At 39.9% G+C, this 19,770-nt stretch overlaps 1 protein-coding gene across 1 annotated transcript in view; it reads left to right on the top strand.

Moving 5' to 3' along the window:
- Window positions 1-4,563: 4,563 nt before the first annotated feature.
- Window positions 4,564-19,770, top strand: part of GSK3B (glycogen synthase kinase 3 beta) — a 96,997-nt gene continuing 81,790 nt past the window's right edge. The window contains exons 1-2 of the mRNA XM_009274697.1: window positions 4,564-4,600; window positions 6,656-6,849. Coding sequence (XP_009272972.1) covers window positions 4,564-4,600; window positions 6,656-6,849 — 231 coding nt within the window. The remainder of the gene's footprint in view (window positions 4,601-6,655; window positions 6,850-19,770) is intronic.

The raw sequence follows: 19,770 nt of genomic DNA, 5'->3' as shown, positions 1-19,770 counted from the left end.
TGAACTTGTTGTCAAACTTACAGGATCATATGGATCATCTCATCCACCTTCAAAGTTCTCCAAGTGTTCTGATTTCTTTCAAAAATCAACATCACTTCTCAGACTTCTTAGCTAGCTCTTCCAAAATCCTTGGATACAAATCGTGAGATTCTTCTGATCTTAAGTAACGTCTGATGGCCGTTCTTTTATTGCGGTATTCAGTTACAGTCAAGAAGTCAGATGACATTTCCTGTGCTAAAACAAGTGTGTGTGTGTGTATATATATTTAGTGAATGCTTCTGCCTTCTCTGGGTGATGATTGGTACACTTACAGGGTTTTGTTCAATGTTTGACCTGAGCTATTTTTGAAATTTCAAGGACTCCTTTTCTTCGGGGTAAATTTAAAAAACAAAACGCATTGTATTTTGTTAGACTCCTTTCTTTGATTCCCTGAGTTTTTCTGATTTGGTCCTTGAATGTTCATTTCTATCTTCTACTGTCTCCCATTAGGTAATGTTCATGCAGTTCACTGATGAAGAAAGGAAGCTGTCTAGTAAAATAGTTAATAAATACCATTTTTACACTTTCTCCCCTGAATTGACTCATAATTATTAGCTTTTTGTGAAATTAACCTTTTTAAAAATGTGGAAGGGAAAATAATTAGAAAAATGTCATCTAGCACTGTGATTTCTACTGCTGACAGTGTATTCCCTCAAGCATATGTTGCTTACACTGAAGACTCTCAGAGCAGCTGATGACCTCCTCCTTCCTTCACATGCCATGAATCTAAGAAGCCAGGTGTTTTATTTCATAGCCTAATCTGATGGTCGGCATCAGATCCTAGCAGATAACTTTTCTTGTGTTTTTTGTTAAGACATTTGTTTCACAAAGTATTCAGATTTTTTTTGACCTTCTCAACTATCAATGACTGAAAAAAGCTGATGCAGTTCTGATAGACTTCCATCCCCTTCTGGTCACACATTTCTCTAGATAGTTGTGTCAGCTGCTGGTTGTAACTTATTAAAATTGGCAGGGGCTAGATTCAGCACTGTAGGGTTTCCACAGAAGTGACTTGTTGACTGTATTGAACATTGAGCAAATCAAGATGAAAGAGTGTGGAGAAGCCTGAGACTTGGGAAGGGGAGAAGTAGTCAGTATTGACTTAATATTGAGCCATATCTTAATAGGGAGGTGACACTGAGAATTAAAACAGATCAATGAAGATATTTGAATTAAGTGGAGACAGACAGCTACATGACCTCAGACATTGTAGAGAGTGTGTTGTAGGTCTGTGAGGTTTTCTTTTAGGACTTAAAAACAACCTAAGTAACATCTAATGGGAGGACCTGTGCGCATGCCAGCGAGGAGGAGTGTGGCAATTGGAGGAGGGAAGCAAGAGGAGGTAGGTAAAGTCAAAAGAAAGAGGAAAAGGAGGAGTTTGTAGACAGTGCAAAGGATTGAGGTTGCATTTGAAGTAGGAAGAAAGCAGCTGTAAACATCTTACTAATTCATTGTTTCTTCCCTTCAACTTCAAAACATAAGAGGAGGAAGAAAGTGTATATGTAGTCAAAAGAAAAAAAGAATCCTAGATCCCTGACTATATGTGCATTAACATGCGTTTGTACCACTCAGTCAGAAGCTAAACAGCTGAAGGGATGTAGGGCAGACGTAATTTTGGACTTTCTCCAGGCCCATTCAGTAGAAGGCGTGGGGGGAGTTCTGATTAACAGTGAAGGATGTCTTTCATGGTCTCTGAGGGCTGAAGTGAATTTTATTGACTGACAGGTATGTTTAGGCACTGGCAAAAAGTATACATGCAGTAAATTTGTAGAATGGCCAGCTTTGAGCTAGCAGTAGGAGTCTGCAGCTGGTGGGGTATTTATGTGACGAAATGCTTGTCCAGTAGCAGAATCCCTTGTCTCACCTGGGTAAACATCTGCCACTGTTTTTTTGGGGTTGCATGCCTCTTGTTCCCAAACCATACGAGTATTTAATAAAAATAACACTGATCCATATTCATTTTAGTTTAATTTGTGAATTGTATAAACAAAAGACAGAATTGAATATATTCAGCTTTTTTTTGAGTGTACAAAATTGAATTAATACTCAGCTTGAAAGGGTAAGTGGCCATTGCCATTAGGTAAAATGATGACATGAACCATTCTAAAGTTATACCAAGATACTGGGGGGAAAATAGAGCTTGCACTGATGCTCTGATAAACTGTAGTCTTGTAAGTGGAGTATGTTCTTTTCTTCCCACAAACTGATGAGTATTCTCGGCTTTCAAACCACTGACTTTACCTAATGCTCATGATTTGTCCCATATGGTCATCATGTGCTAAAGGTGGAAAGTGAGCTAGAAAGATGAGAGCATTTGGGAATTAAAATGTCTGGGTTTTGTTTCCAGTTGCACGTCAGACTTCTGGAATAACCTCTTCATCAAAAAACACACCCCAAATACCACATCATGGATGTTAAACATCAAATCAGCGTGGGGAAATGCTTTAAGGGTTTGCACGAAACGTACTAAGTGCAAATAGAAGTGTATTACAGAGTGATAGCTATTTATTTTTACTTGTGCTTCTGTCCTGGATGTTAAAAAGGTGGTTTGCCTAGATGATGGTTGTACAGTCACATGAATCTGCTTTTTTGTTACAGTAAAGCTAGGTCATATTGCCATCGGCACCAGAAAGCAGCTTCTTTTGGGCAAGTACTAGTGACTCTTCTGATGTCAGCTGTGCTGTAAAGAGCTGTTTAGTATTTTGGTATTTGGTCCTTCCTTCCTTCCTCAGTTTTTCAATTTAATGTTTTAGTTCTGTTGCAGACCTACAATTGAAGGTGTTGAGAGTATTGTGTATTTGACAATGCCTGCTTATCCACTGGGGCCACTAAGTCTGACAGCCCGAAACAAAATAAAAGGTGAAAGGGACGAGATGAAAACTGTCTAGGCTTCTCATTAAGACTTGCTGTGATATAATGCTTCTTGGTGATTGCTGTTAGGAGTCTCAGTTTGGAGGTAGCGAAGATTGTTGGAAAAGGGTGTTTGCTCTCCACTGTCTTTTATCGCACTGAGGCTAAAACCGGTATTTCCCAGTGCTGTTTAGTGAACTTCTGTATATGCTGTTTGGCTGGCAAGTCAACTCTTGCTGTCCAGACAATAAAAACTGGGATAACCATTCTGAACTCTGTATGGTCTTCTGAACCGTACATATATCTATGTAGTGGAACGAGTGGCAAAACAGGCTTGGGGCCCCTGGATGCTGCTATGATACAAATATGTATTTATTTGTATACTTTGAAAAGCAGTGAGATGTTTTACTCTTTGAGATCAAAGCTGTCAAAGATGCAAGGTGAATTTTACCGCTACGGTCCCTCAGGTCCAACTGTTCTGTAATGGAATGGAGTTGAAACTCTAACAGGCTTGTCTTTTGAAAGCTTGGAGTCCTTATGGTGTCTTTCGTGGATGGGTTTGCAAGAGCTGTTGTTTATTAAAGGAAGGAAACTGGGAGAAACATCTGGGAGGCTTAATGGTCTGTAACTTCTGGTAAAGAAACAAAGTAATTCTTGGTGTAGCCAATTAAAGTGTCGGTGCTTACACTTTTAGGCACTGAAGATTTTAGCATGTTTAGTTAGGAGCTGTTTTTCCACGGACATAAAGGAAAGTGTGTAAAGCTGACTGGCTTCTCATTTGAGCTCTGGAGAAGTTGGCCAGGTTGCTGCAGCGCCACATTGGGAAGAACCACCTGAGGTGGCCTGAAATTCAGGGTTTGCTCTTGCAGTCGAGGAGATCCCCAAGCAGATTGCAGCTCTGAAGAGTGTCCTTTGAGCAGATCTCTTGATACCAAGTACTTCAAATCTCAACCAGTATTGCTGGGGACAAGGGTTTTTTTACCTCTTAAGACTTCAGTAGTCTTGATTTTGGGAGGGTGGGGAATGAACCACATTAACAGTAATCTTGATACTCTGCCCTTGTGACCAAGGCCAAAAAAAAACCAACCCCAAAAAAGCGGGGAAGTAGGGGATTACCTTTTAAATGACGAGGCTTGTTGCAGTAAAGCAGATGTCACCTATTTATATGTGCTGAGTTAGAATGCTAATCATAGAATAGTCGGGCAAGTAAAATGAAGGGCTGCTACCAGAATTACACTTTCAATTTGTTTACAAAAAAAAAAGGTTTTCTTTATTTTCCTGGCTTCCTTCCATTTATTTCTTACAGTTATCAAAGAGGAGGGTGAATTTTTCACGCAGCTTTAGTCTGCTTCCATTTATGCTCCTCTCTCTCCCTCTGAGCAGACGTTAATCTCTCTCCATTTTTTCTTTTTGTTGTTGTTGTTTCTCTGTTTTCTCTTCAAATGTGTAAATCTGCATCTCAGCTTCTTGTGACTATTTTGGGAAAGGACTATACCTGCTGTGTATTGCTTAGCAAGTAATTGGCACCCTTTGCACTAATGTGCTTTATTTATTTTTGATTTGTTCATTTGTTTCATGGAGCAGTTGGATACATAAAAGCAAGCAATCTGTAAGAACCTAAAAGGTAACATAAGAGATGAGTAACAGTTAATGTGGATTTTTCAGGAGCAAATCATGCCAAGTCAACTTACTTTTCTTCTGGATGTTACAGGTATGGAAGAAGTAGTAGTAGATGTGTGTATCTCGACTCTGAAGTTTTCAAACTAATTTTCTCATGAGAAGCCTAGGAAAACAATGGACTACTGGAAATCCCCTGAAAGGCATACAAAATGGTTTGGTTATTTTGTTTGAGCGTCACAAGAGGTTCAAGATAAAATTAGGATGAGACATTTAACGGGTTTTTGCAGAGTCTTTAAGCAGTCTCACAGGATTCACTGTTTTTCACCAATTTGTTAGACAAACTTCATGTAGCATCGTGAAATGGATCTCCTTCTGGTGGTGACTCTGTGCTTGAAGGATGCGACAAGCTGGCAAAAGAGCATTAAGTAACCTTGGATGCAGTTCAGTTGGGACAAATGCAGAATATTAGGCTTTGATAAGAGTAATCAGGTGTGTAAGTGGAAAGTGGACGAGGATTGGACAGGCAGCAGCTCTGCAGAGGAGAGTTTGGTACACAAACTGATCATGAGTCAACCAGGTTGCAGCATTGCGCAAGCTGCAAACATTGTGCTGGGCTGTACAAATAAGTGTGTTGTAAGTTGGACACGAGAAGTCACCAGCACGCTGGGTAGAGCTGAGGTGAGCTTCCTCTGCAGGTTTTAATTTTGGGTACCGTACCTGAGAGAGGTAGTAGCAGTGAGGGCAAAGGTCCCCCAAAGAGAAATAACTTCTCCATCATGGTAACTTTCTTTGCAACAGCCTTCATGTGTTTGATGGGGGGGGGGGGAAGAGGGAAGGGGGAAGCTGTGCCATTTTCCATGCCTTCTGGGAGTGGAACAAGGAGCGATTCACGTAAACTGTACTAAAGGTGATCTGAGCTACCTGTTAGAAAAATCTTTCTAAATGCATGCGTAGTGAAGGACTGGAGGAGACTCCCTGGGGAAGCTGTGGAAGGAAACCTTCTTAATATGCAGATGTGACGGGCATCTCATGAGTGCAGTTTCTGTAGAGTTGGGGAGTGATTGCTGTGGAACAGCAGATTCTTCTGTTTTTTCTTGCAGCCCTATTCCATTCTGTAACCTGAGCCGTCGTAATTGAAGGGCAATAAATGCCCAGTGTGTGCTTGCAAAATGCCTGAAATAGGACCAAAATTTGGTCCTATTACAAACAAAAGCAGACTTTGAACAAGGGAAGCACCGTTGGTGGTAACAGTGGTGCTAAGAGTAGGTAATAGTGGCTTTGTCTTTTGATTTGAAAGTGGCTGCTTTACTGTGAGTGCATGTGTGGTTGGCTGAGGACTGCTGAAACCCACAGCCGCTGCATCTGCACATTCATCGGTGCAGCATCCACCGCGATCTTGCATCCTGAGTGCACGTCCCTGTCTGCGTTCTGGTTTGTGTCAAGATGCGAGCTAAGTGCATGTCGTAATCATCCTTCTCCCCCTTCTTCCCCCTGCCCCAGTGAGTGCCTCCCTTCTTTGCAAGGAATTCCGGGCATGGAAGAAGGGAGGAGCAGGACTGTGCCGTACAGTGCAGCCTAGGTTTCACTTCAGGTGCACACAGCCAGCTTTGACGAAGGTTTTGCTTCCTAATGCATGCAAGCTGAAGCTTTACGTGTAGGTGGGTTTGTAACAAACTTCGTCAGTGCTTCTGGTTTTTGTTGCCAGATACATACCTATAAAGGACAGAGTGCTGGTCTGTAGGCTATGCTGACAGTTTGGTTTCTTCAGTTACAGGAAAATATGGGGAAATGCTTCATTTTGGTAATACAAACAACACTGTATTTAATACTGCTTATGTTAATCAGGTGTAGAAATAAGTACTTGTCTTGGTCATACATCACATTTTATTGCTGAGCTATTTGCTCCAGGAAAGGGAATATTTTTGTTAGCAATAATCTAGATGAAAAATTGTCACCACTTAATATATTTCAGTAAAAAATACGCTCAGTGTTTTCTTTGCATTTCATCAGGGTTTTTTATTTTTCTCTATAATATTGAAATACACATGCTGATTTAAATCTTTGCTTTACCCTCTTCTGTTTCAGTCTTGTTGGTCATCTTGTTTACGCATGTATTTTGACTATTTGTGTATCTCTTGCTTCCCAGGAGACAAAGATGGCAGCAAAGTGACCACAGTAGTGGCAACTCCTGGACAAGGTCCAGACCGACCACAAGAAGTTAGCTACACAGACACCAAGGTTATTGGAAATGGATCTTTTGGTGTTGTGTATCAAGCCAAACTCTGCGATTCAGGAGAGCTTGTGGCCATTAAGAAAGTCCTGCAGGATAAAAGATTTAAGGTGAGCCTATGCATAAGTTCAGAACACTTTCATGAATGTTATCGCATTTTCCGTGTCTGATGGCAATGTTTTTGATTTTTTTTTTTATTTTTTCATTGGAGTACATAAATGCACATAAAAATTTCCAAGACTGAAGATTAAACAGATGGTTTATGATAAAGGGATATAGTTTAACTTGAAAATCACTGAGTCACTGTTATGATTATTTGGATTAGTGCAAAACAGGAAGCTAAAAATCCTGATTTGATGTTGTGGTGCTGTTTCCAGGTCGCAGACTAGATTTTTTTCAGACAATGAGCTGGGGAAACAAGGGAAAAGCTTGTCTTATGCTTACTTTTTTCTAGCATAGACTCTTCTCAAATCATTAGTAATTAAGCTGCTGGAAAGAACAGAAGCCTTTTTTGGCTTTGTTCTTTGTTGTTGCACCTACAAAGTGGAAGGCTGTATTTGAGTAATTCGGAAAGTCCCTAGGCCAAGCAAGAAGATAACAAATACTGAGCCCAGGGCAGGTTGGACTGAAGGCAAGTTACTTCCCTTTGTTATCTGATTTATAAACGTGATCTATTCCGGTGATTTTTAATAGACTAGTGATTCTTTATTCTAAACAAGTAGCCTTCCAAAAAGCTGTATTTTTATCTAGTGATATTTAAACCAAATAAAAGTTAAGGACCATCAGCAACCTCATCACTGCTATTAGTCCTCTGCTTGGTACATGGTGTGCTTGACTGCTTTCCCTTATAGTCACGTGGCCTGCAGCTAAACTTGTGCAAGCAGTGAATGATAGCAAAGGTATTGGTTTTAGCATCTGAAATTAATGGTGTGGGTTTTAGCATCTGAAGGCCACAGCTTTCATGACTATAGAAGCATAAGGACAATATATAGAGAAGGTGCCACGGATAATCTTGTTGGCGTGGTCTAGATATAAAAACTTCTGAGCTTAAAAATAGTTGAAGCATATTTAAGGAAAATCAGCAATTTGAAACTTCTTTTTTTACAATTTTATACTTACTGTTAGTTTTAGAGATACTTCTAAAGGCTATTGGATGATATATTTATTGTTTGCTTCTCAGTTTTCTTATTTTTTCAGTAAGACTTCGTGCACAACTAGCTTCACTGGTAATGTTTGTAATTTGTGTCCTGTTTTGGTAGCAAAACCATTCTTTTGAAGTGTTTTGAAGGAACTGATGTATGCCTTTTGAGTCTTGAAATTGATGCTGTCATCACCACAGGCATCAGCATATCACAGATGCGTTAGATGAAGAATGAAAGAGGAAAGATATGTTTAAATTAACGTAATCATGCAGCATTGTTTAACTTCTAGTTGAGAAAGGCGTGTAAAGTTCTTACCTTGTTCTTACATCTGAGTTACTTCTGGACTGTATTATGTGATGAAGGCAGTTAGTACTGGGGAAGCATGCAGTATGATGTAAGAGTGGATTATTTTAGAAGAATGGAGGAGGTAGAGGAATAACAGAAGCTCTAAACCTAGTCATGCTTAAAAGAGCTTTTTGATCTCTTCCTATTGCATAGTTTTAGGGGGAAGGCCAGGACATTTCCTTTACCGTGTCATGCTTGGTGGATGTCAGCTGGTGCTTTGGACCAAAATCTTTGATTTCTTTAGTCTCATGACTTTGAGGTTGTTTAGGGTGTCAGAATGAAAACGTGGCTGAGCATTTTAGTTCCTGCCCATCAGATACTAATAGTTTGTGATGTCTTAATGTTTTTTTATAAATCTGTATTGGGCATCTAGGATAAAATATAGGTCTTTGCTTTTCTTTCAGTAGTTGATTCAGTGGCATTTTGTTATCTGACTATGTATCTTTTTATTTTGGAGTGTTTCTTTAAGGGATTAGAAAAAACATGACATCTTTTGAATATTAGCCCTCTTCTTGTTTAAGGAAAAAACCCAAAAAGCTTAAATGCTAAGTAGGGTGTTTCCAGTTTGGACTCTGAACTAATTGCCCATGTATGATGACATAATCTGAGAACATCCAGTACCTGGAGGCTTTAATACCCCTAAACTAGGTGGAATTAATGGTAAGTGCATGTGTAGATTCACAGATAGATAGCATTAATTTAAAAATATTTTTTTAACTTCATAATTTGCATGGGTCACATCTGCAGTGGTACCCAAGTTATGCATTTTTTCATGTTCTTATCCCAAACTTGTATCCCAGCTGCACAACATCATCTACCTTTGGTCTCAGCTCCCTAGTTTTTTCTGTCATTCATCAGTTTAGTCCTCCCTTTCTTTTCACATTCTGATCTGGAAGTGTATGTTCTGTTGGCAGGAGGTGTAAATTCCTGCAGGCTGGATGAAAGCCTCTGCCTGGACAGATTTGGAAGCTAGAGACATGTATCTTATATCAAGAATAGCATACAATTACTTCAGGGTATGCTACTCTTTGGGAACGTCTGATCTAGGTTGTAAATGCTGGACTAGATACTTTTAAACAGGGAACTTCCAATGTCTGTTGGCCGAACAGTTTGATTGCAGCGTAGGAGCGACCAGCTCTTCTGATCAGAGAGCTGAGCTGTGGTGTGCAGCTAAGCTGGGCTGTATCCACCCCCACACGGCTGCCCGAGTCCAGATCCAAGCCCTGGTGAGTGGAGTTCCTTAAGAAATCTGCCACTTCTTCCCTCTCATTAATGTACACCCCTGCCTCGGCAATGATGAGGAAAACCCTATCGTAGACAGCCAAAGGTGGCAGTAGCTTGTTTGATTTAAATCAACTTTATCAACTTCTGGGGGAAGAGAAGGGAGCACCTTAGAAACACCTGTCTGCACTAGTCCCAGTGGTGGAGAGGCAACAACAGGAAAGTAATGCATGGAAGTTGCTTCCTGAAGTGTAGATCATCGACGAAATTTTCAGCTGTATGCTTCAAGCTGGTGCCTGCTTATCTCTATATCTTGACGGATTTATCTTGCTACACGCAGTATAATTCCTTTGTTGTGATTTAGCTCTTTAAAAAAAAATAAATAAAATGCTTTTAGAAGAACCAGCAGGAAGTCTTGAAACTTAAAGGGCATGATTCAGAAACTTTAGGAAGTCCCAAGAGAGTGTAACTTCTAGGTTCCTTCTGCATTTTGTGAATGTGGAGGGAGTTTATTGTGAAGATGTGGAAAATGCACCACAGTTGCCAATTTTTAGATCTCTGTCAAGAAGTTGAGATACTTTTATTCAGGTTTAAAGCTAGCTTGAAAGCTGGAATTAACAGAGGGGGGTTGTCTTTTTTCTTTTTTCCTTTTCCATTACAATGACGAGTTGCTCAGCAGCCTCCACTGAAGTGGAAGCAGCATTGGTCTATGCCAGAAAGAAGTGAGTGTAAAATCTTTGCTAAAGAGTTGAATATTACAGTTTCTGTGATGGTAAAGATCGTTTGCAATGGTCCTACTTCTTTCTACTCCCTTGTTGCAGTTTAGTGGTTCTTCAGCTTGGCAGTGCAGTTCCTGCATGGCTGTGTTTTAAACAGGGTCTCTGAAGTGCTTTGGGTTTTAAAATGAGTATGTCTAGAGTTCAGTGTAACCTAGAGCAATAGTATCAGTACACTAGGGATACAGACAAATGGCTGATGGGAATAAATTAAATAAAATATAGAGATTTATGCTTAATTTCGGTTTGCAGTTCTGCCTTCATTAAGCTAGATCTCCATATTAAGCATGAGGAACTTAAGTAATGTAATTTTGGACAATTACGTGATACTTAGGTGGGTAGTTCACAAATTACATGCTGTTTATTGTTCATCTGTGGGACCACTGAATTTGTCTCTAGTCAGTATGGATGGTCATATTTTCTTTGGGTTTTTTTCAGTTAAAAGTTTAACAAGAGTAAGAGAGATGTTTCTCTTCGAAAAATGGTGTAAGATAGGTATTCACCAGCTTTTGGGGCAAAAATCAATTAAAATGGCAAAATTTCCTAAAGACTATGTCCCAGCTTTCATAGATCTATACTGTGGTTCTGCTTCTATCCCACAGATGCGTAAGAATAGGTCCTCATGCAAAACATTGATATAGATAGGTGTAGTTAAATTATTTATAATATTTTCAATTATTTTCATCCACGTGTCTGTGCAGGCCCTTAACTGACACAGCCTAATTGTGATGCTTGAAAAGAAAATACTGGTGGCATAAATTTTCTTGCACTGCTTTTGTTGGCATGTTCATTGGAATATTCTTTAGATTAAGAGTCAGTCATGTTGCTGTCTAATTCTGCAAAAAGCAATAATAAGCAAGCAGGTATGTTAGTATAAGTAGGAAATTCTTAGTCTAGTTTTTGTTATTTCTGTCATTCCGTGGCCATTCTTAAGAAATCCTGTTGGAATGAATGCGTGAATTGCTAGAAATATTTCTCAGCTGACTGAGAATAAATACTTAAATTCTTCATATCTGAATTGCAGTACTTAATGTTTCTGCTTTAGCGCTAGGCTGTTGCCATCTAAATGACAAAAAGAGTTCTTAATAATCCTGCACCTTTTCAGACAACCTAGATTGGGCATCACATTTCTTGTTAATGGCTCACACAGACCTGAAGTGTGCAGCAAGAGAAAGCCAGATTCTGTAACGAGAACCATTCATGCCATCCAGTCTGTCAAATCATTCAGGGACTGCCTAGGTTTAGCACTCCAGCTGTGTGTGCCCATGGCTTAGTTGCCTGAATTATTCAGATAGGCAGATCTTCTGGAGTGTGAGAGGATGTCAAACTAGGGCTGTGATGGTCCATAAACATGAAGCTGTGCGTTGATAAAGCTTAGGCCACGGAATAGTAGGCAGTGCTCTTTCCTATTTTTAGCTATGGGAGGAATATATATTGTGACCATTTGTATGATCTTTTTTTTAAATATGTAAAATCTCAGTGTTAGTCTGAGCCTTAAAACTCAATAAAGCAGTAGGATGGAAAAATAAGTCTATGTTGAGGTTCTGGTTTCTCTCTCTCTCTGTTGGGTGTGTGTACTTTTGTGAGCTGTTTGAAATGCTTCTGAAAGAGCAACAGCTTTCTTTCAGTTCCTGCCTCAAATATATCAAGCTGCTAAGTATAAAAAGATCCTTTTACAAAGTAGCCCGTATCCGCTGTTTGTGTTAATTTAATTACAGCAACTTTGATCGTAGCAGCTCACATGAAAAATGCAAAACCACGAGGAAGAATTCCCATTGAAAAATTACTAGGTGTTTAGGTTCTTAAGTTCTGTTAACTTTTCAAGAGGCTTTCTGTTTAAAGCATTCAGCAATCTAAGTTGACCCAGTTTTTTTTTTAATAGGTTGTGTGTCTCTGCATGTGGTTGAAGGTGTCATTCTGTAAACATGCATGTACAAAAAGTGTGAACCTGTTGACTAATGAGAGATCTATCTTTTGTTCTCAGGATCTCAGTGGTTAACAGACCACTGTGACAGTCTGACTTCAAATCAGGTTTAATTAGTTCCACTCTTGGCTGACCCTTCCTGGCTTATTTCTTGGCTCTCGGTTATCCTTGGCCATTTAAGATACAGCAGATAGTAGCATTATATTGAAAAAAGACTGCATTTTCAGGGGGCTTCAGTCTACTAAGGTCACTGTTAGTGTAGCTGATCTGTTTTGAGGAGGGATGTACCTAGTAACCTGATGGAAATAAAAGTTAAAACAAGTCTTTCTTGCAGTCTATAAGCTTGGGCTATAGACAGTCATGTCTACAGACTGATAAACAAACAGGAGTTTGACACCCGGCCTCTTGATACGTGTTGGGGAACCCAGTTGGAGAGCTTTGAGGGAAAAGGTATCGCTGTCTCTTCAGTGTAGGTTTGGTTTCCCTTCGCTAGGTTCAGACAGGATGCAAGAAGCATCTTAGAATCATAGAATAGTTTGGGTTGTAAAGGATCTTTAAAGGTCATTTAGTCCAACCCCCCTGCCGTGGGCAGGGACATCTTCAACTAGATCAGGTTGCTCAGAGCTCCATCCAACCTGACCTTGAATGTTTCCAGGGATGGGGCATCCACCATCTCTCTGGGCAACCTGGTCCAGTGTTTCACCACCCTCAGCGTAAAAAATTTCTTCCTTCTATCTAGTCTAAATCTACCCCCCTTTAGTTTAAAGCCATTAATCTTGCCTTTTAATGTTTTAGCAAACCCATCTTCCAGGCTCCCATTCCCATGTATTTTAGCTTTGCCATGAGAATGTTAAATGTATAGTTGAAGAGAAGCCATCGTTACTGCTGAAACTTGAGACGCCACACAACTCTGACTTCCTTTGTCTGTATGTGCCTGAGCTGTAGACCCTTTCAAGCACACAGGGCTGAGTGAAGTACTTTATGCCTTTCTAGCAAGGAATTGGAAGTTATCACAGGTTTAGAATGAACACTGTCTTCATCTTAAATCAACATTTTAAGTCTTGAATACAATGTAGATGTTGGACCTGCTCTGGTGTATTCATGATCATCTTTCTCTGTGACCTCTTGTCATCTGCGCAGGTTTCCCCTGAACTAAAGACTGCACTCTTTATTATTTTAATCTCTGTGTCTGAGCTAGCTGAGCGCTCTCATATCTCCAAGGATTGTTGAATATTCAAATGTTAATCTGTAAGGCCTTCTCTCAAAAGAATGTCTTTTTTATTTACCCTATCTCATCTCCAAGGACTTCCCAGTTGAGTTGGAAGCACCCATGGGATAAAAAGTCACAAAGGAAAGACATGGCAATGAGGAATAGTAACATTTAAGCACCTTTCTTATAAGTCTTTGAGGACTTGCACATCTTAGCTACTTTGAAGATCTGAGGAATAGTGAATTGCTGTTTGTAAGACCATTATGGAGGTGGCACTTTTAAAAGGATGCCTTAATTTTATTGTTAAATAGCTACAAAGTACACCTAGAACAACAGATCTGTCTTCTGACTACTTTAATGTGTTTGTATCACAAGTGGGGAAGGAAGGCTGAAAATATTTTCCAGTGACATTAGCAAATATTACAAACTTTTGTAAAACTAGCAGAAGGAAGATAATTGAGCTTGACTCAAAGCCTTTCCAAAACTATCACTCTAGTCCTACCTATCCCATCTGAGGGAATGCAGTCCCTCTTAAACACTGGGGCTGTCGGGTACGATTTGCAGAATGGGAGATGCCTGGGCACGTGTTCAGGATATTTTTCCATCTTCTAAAGAGCTGGAGGGCTGTGTGTCGGTTCCAGAGAGTTTCTTCAAGTCTGTGCTTTAACTCTTGTACAGAGGCCAAATTTGTAGCTCTGGTCCAGCTTAGCTTAGCTAGATTATCAGAAGTGTTTACCAAGATAATAGCATTTCTTATAGCAGTACTTGATCTGTCTGTCTCCTGAAAGCTAGCTTATCGGAGCCAATTCTGTCATTTGGCTGTAACTGCAGTTGCAGTGCCTGTCTGATCACAGCACACCAAAGAGGCTGGGTAGATATCTGAATTCTCACTCACAACCTTGTATTTCGTTCCATTTTCCAATTTTCGCAAACACTGAGTTTTGCTAGCGAACAAAAAATCTTTTTGTACCCTTGCTTTTGGCAGTCTTTGAAGCAAGCAGTGTACTGCTTGTTGTATCAGCTGAAACCTCCCTGGATGTACTTTTGTGGCCTAGAAGAGATCTAAGAGGGCTAAGAAGCATCTTCTTCACTTTGTATTATGTTAAAGTCCATATAATAAAATTATTTGTAGTTGTGTTATGACTATTTCTACAGGTGTTTTCTAATCTGACAAATTAATTAGATGCATAATAGGTGTTAATGCAAAACAGATCTTCAGTTTGGCACGTGAAGATGAATTGGAGTTTGTATTGAGGGCATTTACTTCAGTTTTCTTTTTTAGCTGGGGAGTTGGGTTGAAAATTGCCCAGGGAATGCAGCGTCATCCAGCTGCGATTGGCCTGCAGAAGAGGAGGAAGTGCTCTTCATCTGCAGCTGTGGCTGCATGTGCATGTAGAAATGTACTTCCACATGTTGCCATGTGGAAACCCACATGTTAGAAGGGAAATGTCTGCCATAAGAATGTGTTCTCTGAAAAGGGAGGAGTCAAAAGAGCCCTTGAGGGCTTTCCCCCCACCCCATGGATGCTAGCATGAGGCGTCTGTTGTAGATACATGCCACAGTTCAAGTACTGCATTTAGTTTGGATTTTGAGCTTTTCTATTTCCATGAGTTTTTTTTTCTGTGGTACTCCCTAGACTAGGACCAAAGATAGGATTTTAAAACAAGATAGCTGTTTGTGGTCAACTTTCTCTCTTCTCATCCACTTCTAGTGCATAACTTGAGACTAAAATTAAACCTATCTGTCCTATGTGTATCTGCTGACCGACAAAAAGAAACTGAAGATATATTAAACTTATAAAAAGTCTTTTGCCCCACTGGTCCAGATAATTCATATAGCTGCTGTAATAATGATTTGGTTTATTTCTTGTTGTCTCTCATGTTTACTAAAGGAAGTGAGTTCATTTGTCTGATGTTCATGAAATACATACTTACATTCCGTGAAATACATATATATCTCTCTCTCTCTCTCTAAATTAAGCTGGAGATGGCTTTGAGACACAGAGGTTAAAAAAGAATAACATTGTAGGGATGCTCTTCTGAAATCATGACATTCAGAGTGAAGATTGCAGTTTAAAAGAATTTCAAACACATTAAGGTATGGAAATGTGTAGTTTAAAGCACATAAATAGCTGTAAGTCTGCTACGTACCAACAGCATACTATAGCTGTGTGAGTATAGTTGAAGATGCTGCAGAATTCCTGATCCTGGTGACATTAAGTTCCATTTTTGAAAGACACTTTCCTTTCCTTTGACTTTCCAATTTTGCTGCTTAAGTGCCTGAGGACTGGCATAGAAAAACAATAATTCTGTATGCAGTAGGAATATAACCTCTTCATGGTTCACGTTTGTAAATTGAAGTTTTACTTTTGGGTCATGACTTCTGCTTAGAGGGAGCCTTGTTCATGGCACGTATTCATAGGTCTGTGTAACAGAGGTGAAAGCTGACTTGAACATTCTTGGTTTTTTGGGGTGCCGTGCTGGTGTTCAAAAGCAGTTGTGAAAAGTGGGGACATGGTGTTTTATGGAAAGATCTGTGATAGCCTTTCAGGAGCATTACCACAAAGACTATGTATCTTTGTTTGCCTAAGAATATATCCTCACACTGGATATGCATCTCTGAGATTGGAGGATTACAGGCTGGTGGAGCGGATTTTGGTTTTCTCATTCTCATTTAAAAAGAAAGTATTTAATGGCTGCCACTGGTACCCTGTTAGTGTGGCAACAGAGTAGCCTTTCTAAGTGTGCAACCTGTCGGAAGTGGAGAATCGAGGGCTGCTCTTTGTGTTGCGAATGCAGCCTGAACTTGGTTGTTTAAAAAGAGAAAAGTCGCAGTAAAATTCCTGAAGTCCTTCTGAAGCTCAGGGATTTAGTGATACACTGCTGCATGAGATCATAAATAAATTCAAAGTTAGATTTTTTTTCTTCATCTTGCAGTTCTAGCTAAGACGAACAGGCAGACAGTAGGCATGTCTAATGCTCTTGAGAGCTAGATAACGCTGCTGCTGTATAGAGCTTGGGTATTAAAGCGGATGTTGGGTGGAAATGATGTCCCAGTGGGAACCTTCTACACCTGTCTCCCAGTTAGGGAGAAAAGTATTGTATAGGGTATAAATAGAAGATTAGCTGATGCTTGTTGAGATAAAAATGGTGCTTTTGAGACGACTCGGATGTTTGGTACATGCAGTTACTTCAAGTCTCTTTGTTGTACCATTGTGTATTCTCTTTTAGAAGTCCCACAGCATGAGATTGCCTGGCTACGGAAGATTTAGCGTAATCACTTTTTACATCTAGCAACATTATGTACCTGTGGCTCTCACTTGCTTACTTCATTCTTTCTTGGTTACATTACCTTTGGTGCAACGTGCCCTTCTTAGAGTGTGATTGGAATATGTCATCAAATGATTTGGCTTCAATTTTTGCCAGTGAACACAGATTTTTATCTTAAAATGCTTTGCTGCTAAATCAGGCGGTGGCAAACTGTGTCCCCTTTTTGAACTCAGTATTTGTTATTTATTCAAATATTCTGCTGTGTTAACTATACACTTGAGGGGAAAGAAGGGATGACTGATGAAATGTGAGATAGGAAGGACAGAAGAGATACATCTGCTGCTGAACGGAGGTGTCCTGAAGCAGAGGGGACAGATCTTTTCGTTCATGTGTCACCAACACAGTTGAGCTGTGCCCTCTGGCACTGTCTTGTAGTTCAGCCCTTTCAGCTTTGTTTAAATCCTTGCAAATGAGCTGCTTTTTTTATTCCTGGTTCCTACTTGAAGAGGGGTAACTCAAATTCAGCAAACAAAATGAGGAAGGTTTAAGGAAATGTGGAAATGGGAGTAACTTTTGATTGCCACTTTGTTTTCTTGAGTAGACCTGACATTTTAGAACCAACTGGCATGCTCTTTCTGGGAAGCTTTCAAAGCCTTGAGAGCTATACAATTGATGATTGTTTCCTTTGCTGCTAAAGGCAATATGCACTGCCCATTGCTGCTCTGAAAAGTAGTACCAAGACGTGGGAAAATAATGAAAGGAAGCTATTTTAAATGTTTTGTCAAGCATCGATAGCGCAGAGACACAGGTACTTCAGACTGTTGGGCATATTCTACAATTAACAACGCTGCCGGTTTTTCCTGTGACTTGGATACTTCCTGGTCCCTGGGACGGCTGAGAAGGTGAGATGTGAGTGACAAACACAATTATTTTTAGCCTACGCAATACAAGGAATTACTTTTCTGCTACTTTACATTGCACATTTTTGAGAAAAGCTTGTTTTGGCTTTATGTCCCACTTTGGTTTTTCCCTCATGTTTTCTGTCTGCATTATGCAGTGCAATTTGGCATATGGTGCCCAAGACTAAATTTAAAGGATGATGAAGACAGTGAGGTTTTGTTGGATGACCTTGACTCCTGTATGATCTACTGCAGGAAGTAAAACTGACTCTGATTTTCTTTGAGTGGCTTTGTAAGAGTTGTATCATGTAATAACCCAAAATAAGAAATCTTTCTGGAAAGGTAATGAGAAACTTACTCCACTAAGGAAAATTCTAATTATGGTGCTTGATGCTTTGGTATTGTGTTGATGCTTGTTTTAAAATATAGAGTGATGCCAATAAAAAAGCCCTCATGCATTTGTACTGTTTTTTGGACAGGAGTAAGGAAGGGACCCACTCAAAATCCAGTTGTTCTTCTTTAGGGTGAGATGTGAGGTGTGGTGTTTATCATATTTTTAAATATATGTTACAAACTTTTGACTAAATAGAATGCAGTCTGCTTTCTTCAGGGTGGGTTTTTGTTTATGTAGTGCCTGGTACAGTGAGCTGCGATGAGTAGTTGAGGCTCCTATAAGTGTCATGATGCAAATACCCAGACTATATACATCTATATTCCCTAGTTTTTCTAAAATCTGAAGCCTGGTCTAATTGTTACAGGCCCAACAGAGGTGCTCATTCCACCTCTTCATTTGTGATGTTCCTTTGAAAGCCCGGCCATAATGATTAGACTGCTTAATCCTGAGCTAACTAGTCAAAATACAAACATCCAGTCTGAATCATTGAAGCATAACAATGCATATGTAAAAGAACAGCTGGATGCAATTTTGACTATTTTTTTTAATTCAAGAGGCACTTTGTCACAGAGAGCTAGAGTGTATTTCCCTCCTTGTTTCCACCCCTAAATTTTATCAAATGAGGATGAAGACAGAAATGTGACTTGATGTCTTTTAAAGATCCATCTGCTTCTGTGTTCTTCATTTGAAGATTTGTCCAAGGATCTGCTTATCAGACTGAGTTTGCAGGCCCTTGGGCATTCATCTTAGTTTATGACTCATGTGTCTGGTGACATTAAAGGTTGTACCAAGCTTTTTGGGCTTGAAAACAGGCGTCTCATTTATACCAGATGAGTGTAACAGTGCAAGAATGTTGATTGATTATAAATGAAATAATTTGTTGCAGGCTACTTAGTCCCTGAAATGGGACAGTGCAACTTACCTGGGTGTTATGCTGGGACACGCATACTTCTTCCTGAGCTCTGCAGCTACATTGTCCACCAGTCGCATTGCTCTCACTGCAAGTATACAGAGAAGGATATTTTTTCTTTCCTTTTTAAAGTAAAAGTTCATAGTGGACATTCATGTTGCCTGTGTGAACCCAGTAAGGCACCTTAGTCGAAAAGTTTGGTTTTACTGGGTGAAAAAAAAAAATTAAAAAGATGTGTTGCTGACTTCTTTTAACATGGCAATTAATAGTAAGTACAAGTGTGGAAATGAGCACTGTGGAGTTTGCTGCTCCAAAATGTAGTGCATGGGATAAGGAACTGTAGGAAGATGCAGTTCAGTGTCTTACATGGTTGCACTTGTTTTGCTTTCTGACCTTGAGCAACTGTGTGAGCACATTTCAGATGAAGTCTGACAGGGAGCAATAAGATATAGAGCAGGACATCTGAAGTAAGCAGAGATTTCTGAAGAATTCCTAAAAACAAGGATAAATACTTACTGTTTTTCTTTGTGAACATACTTTATAAATAGTGAGCAATTCTGAGTTATAAAATTAGAAGGTGGTAGAGCTGATAATTTGTAGTTGAGGCAAAGACATTAGAAGCTTGAACACATGGTTGAGTGTTTATGGGTGAGGATGAGGGGGAAGGCCAATGAGGCAGATATCCTGCTGGGAGTCTGTTATAGACCACCCAACCAGGATGAAGGGGCGGATGAAGCGTTCTACAAGCAGCTGGCAGAAGTCTCTCAATCGCTAGCCCTTGTTCTCATGGGGGACTTCAACTTCCCGGACATCTGCTGGAAATACAACACGGCAGAGAGGAAGCAGTCTAGGAGGTTCCTGGAGTGTGTGGAAGACAACTTCCTGACACAGCTGGTAAGTGAGCCTACCAGGGGAGGTGCCTCGCTCGACCTGCTGTTTAC

The sequence above is a fragment of the Aptenodytes forsteri genome, unplaced genomic scaffold, assembly GCF_000699145.1.
Source record: "Aptenodytes forsteri isolate BGI_AS27 unplaced genomic scaffold, ASM69914v1 Scaffold379, whole genome shotgun sequence".
NCBI lineage: Eukaryota > Metazoa > Chordata > Aves > Sphenisciformes > Spheniscidae > Aptenodytes > Aptenodytes forsteri.
This window is presented reverse-complemented; position numbering and strand designations above follow the sequence as displayed.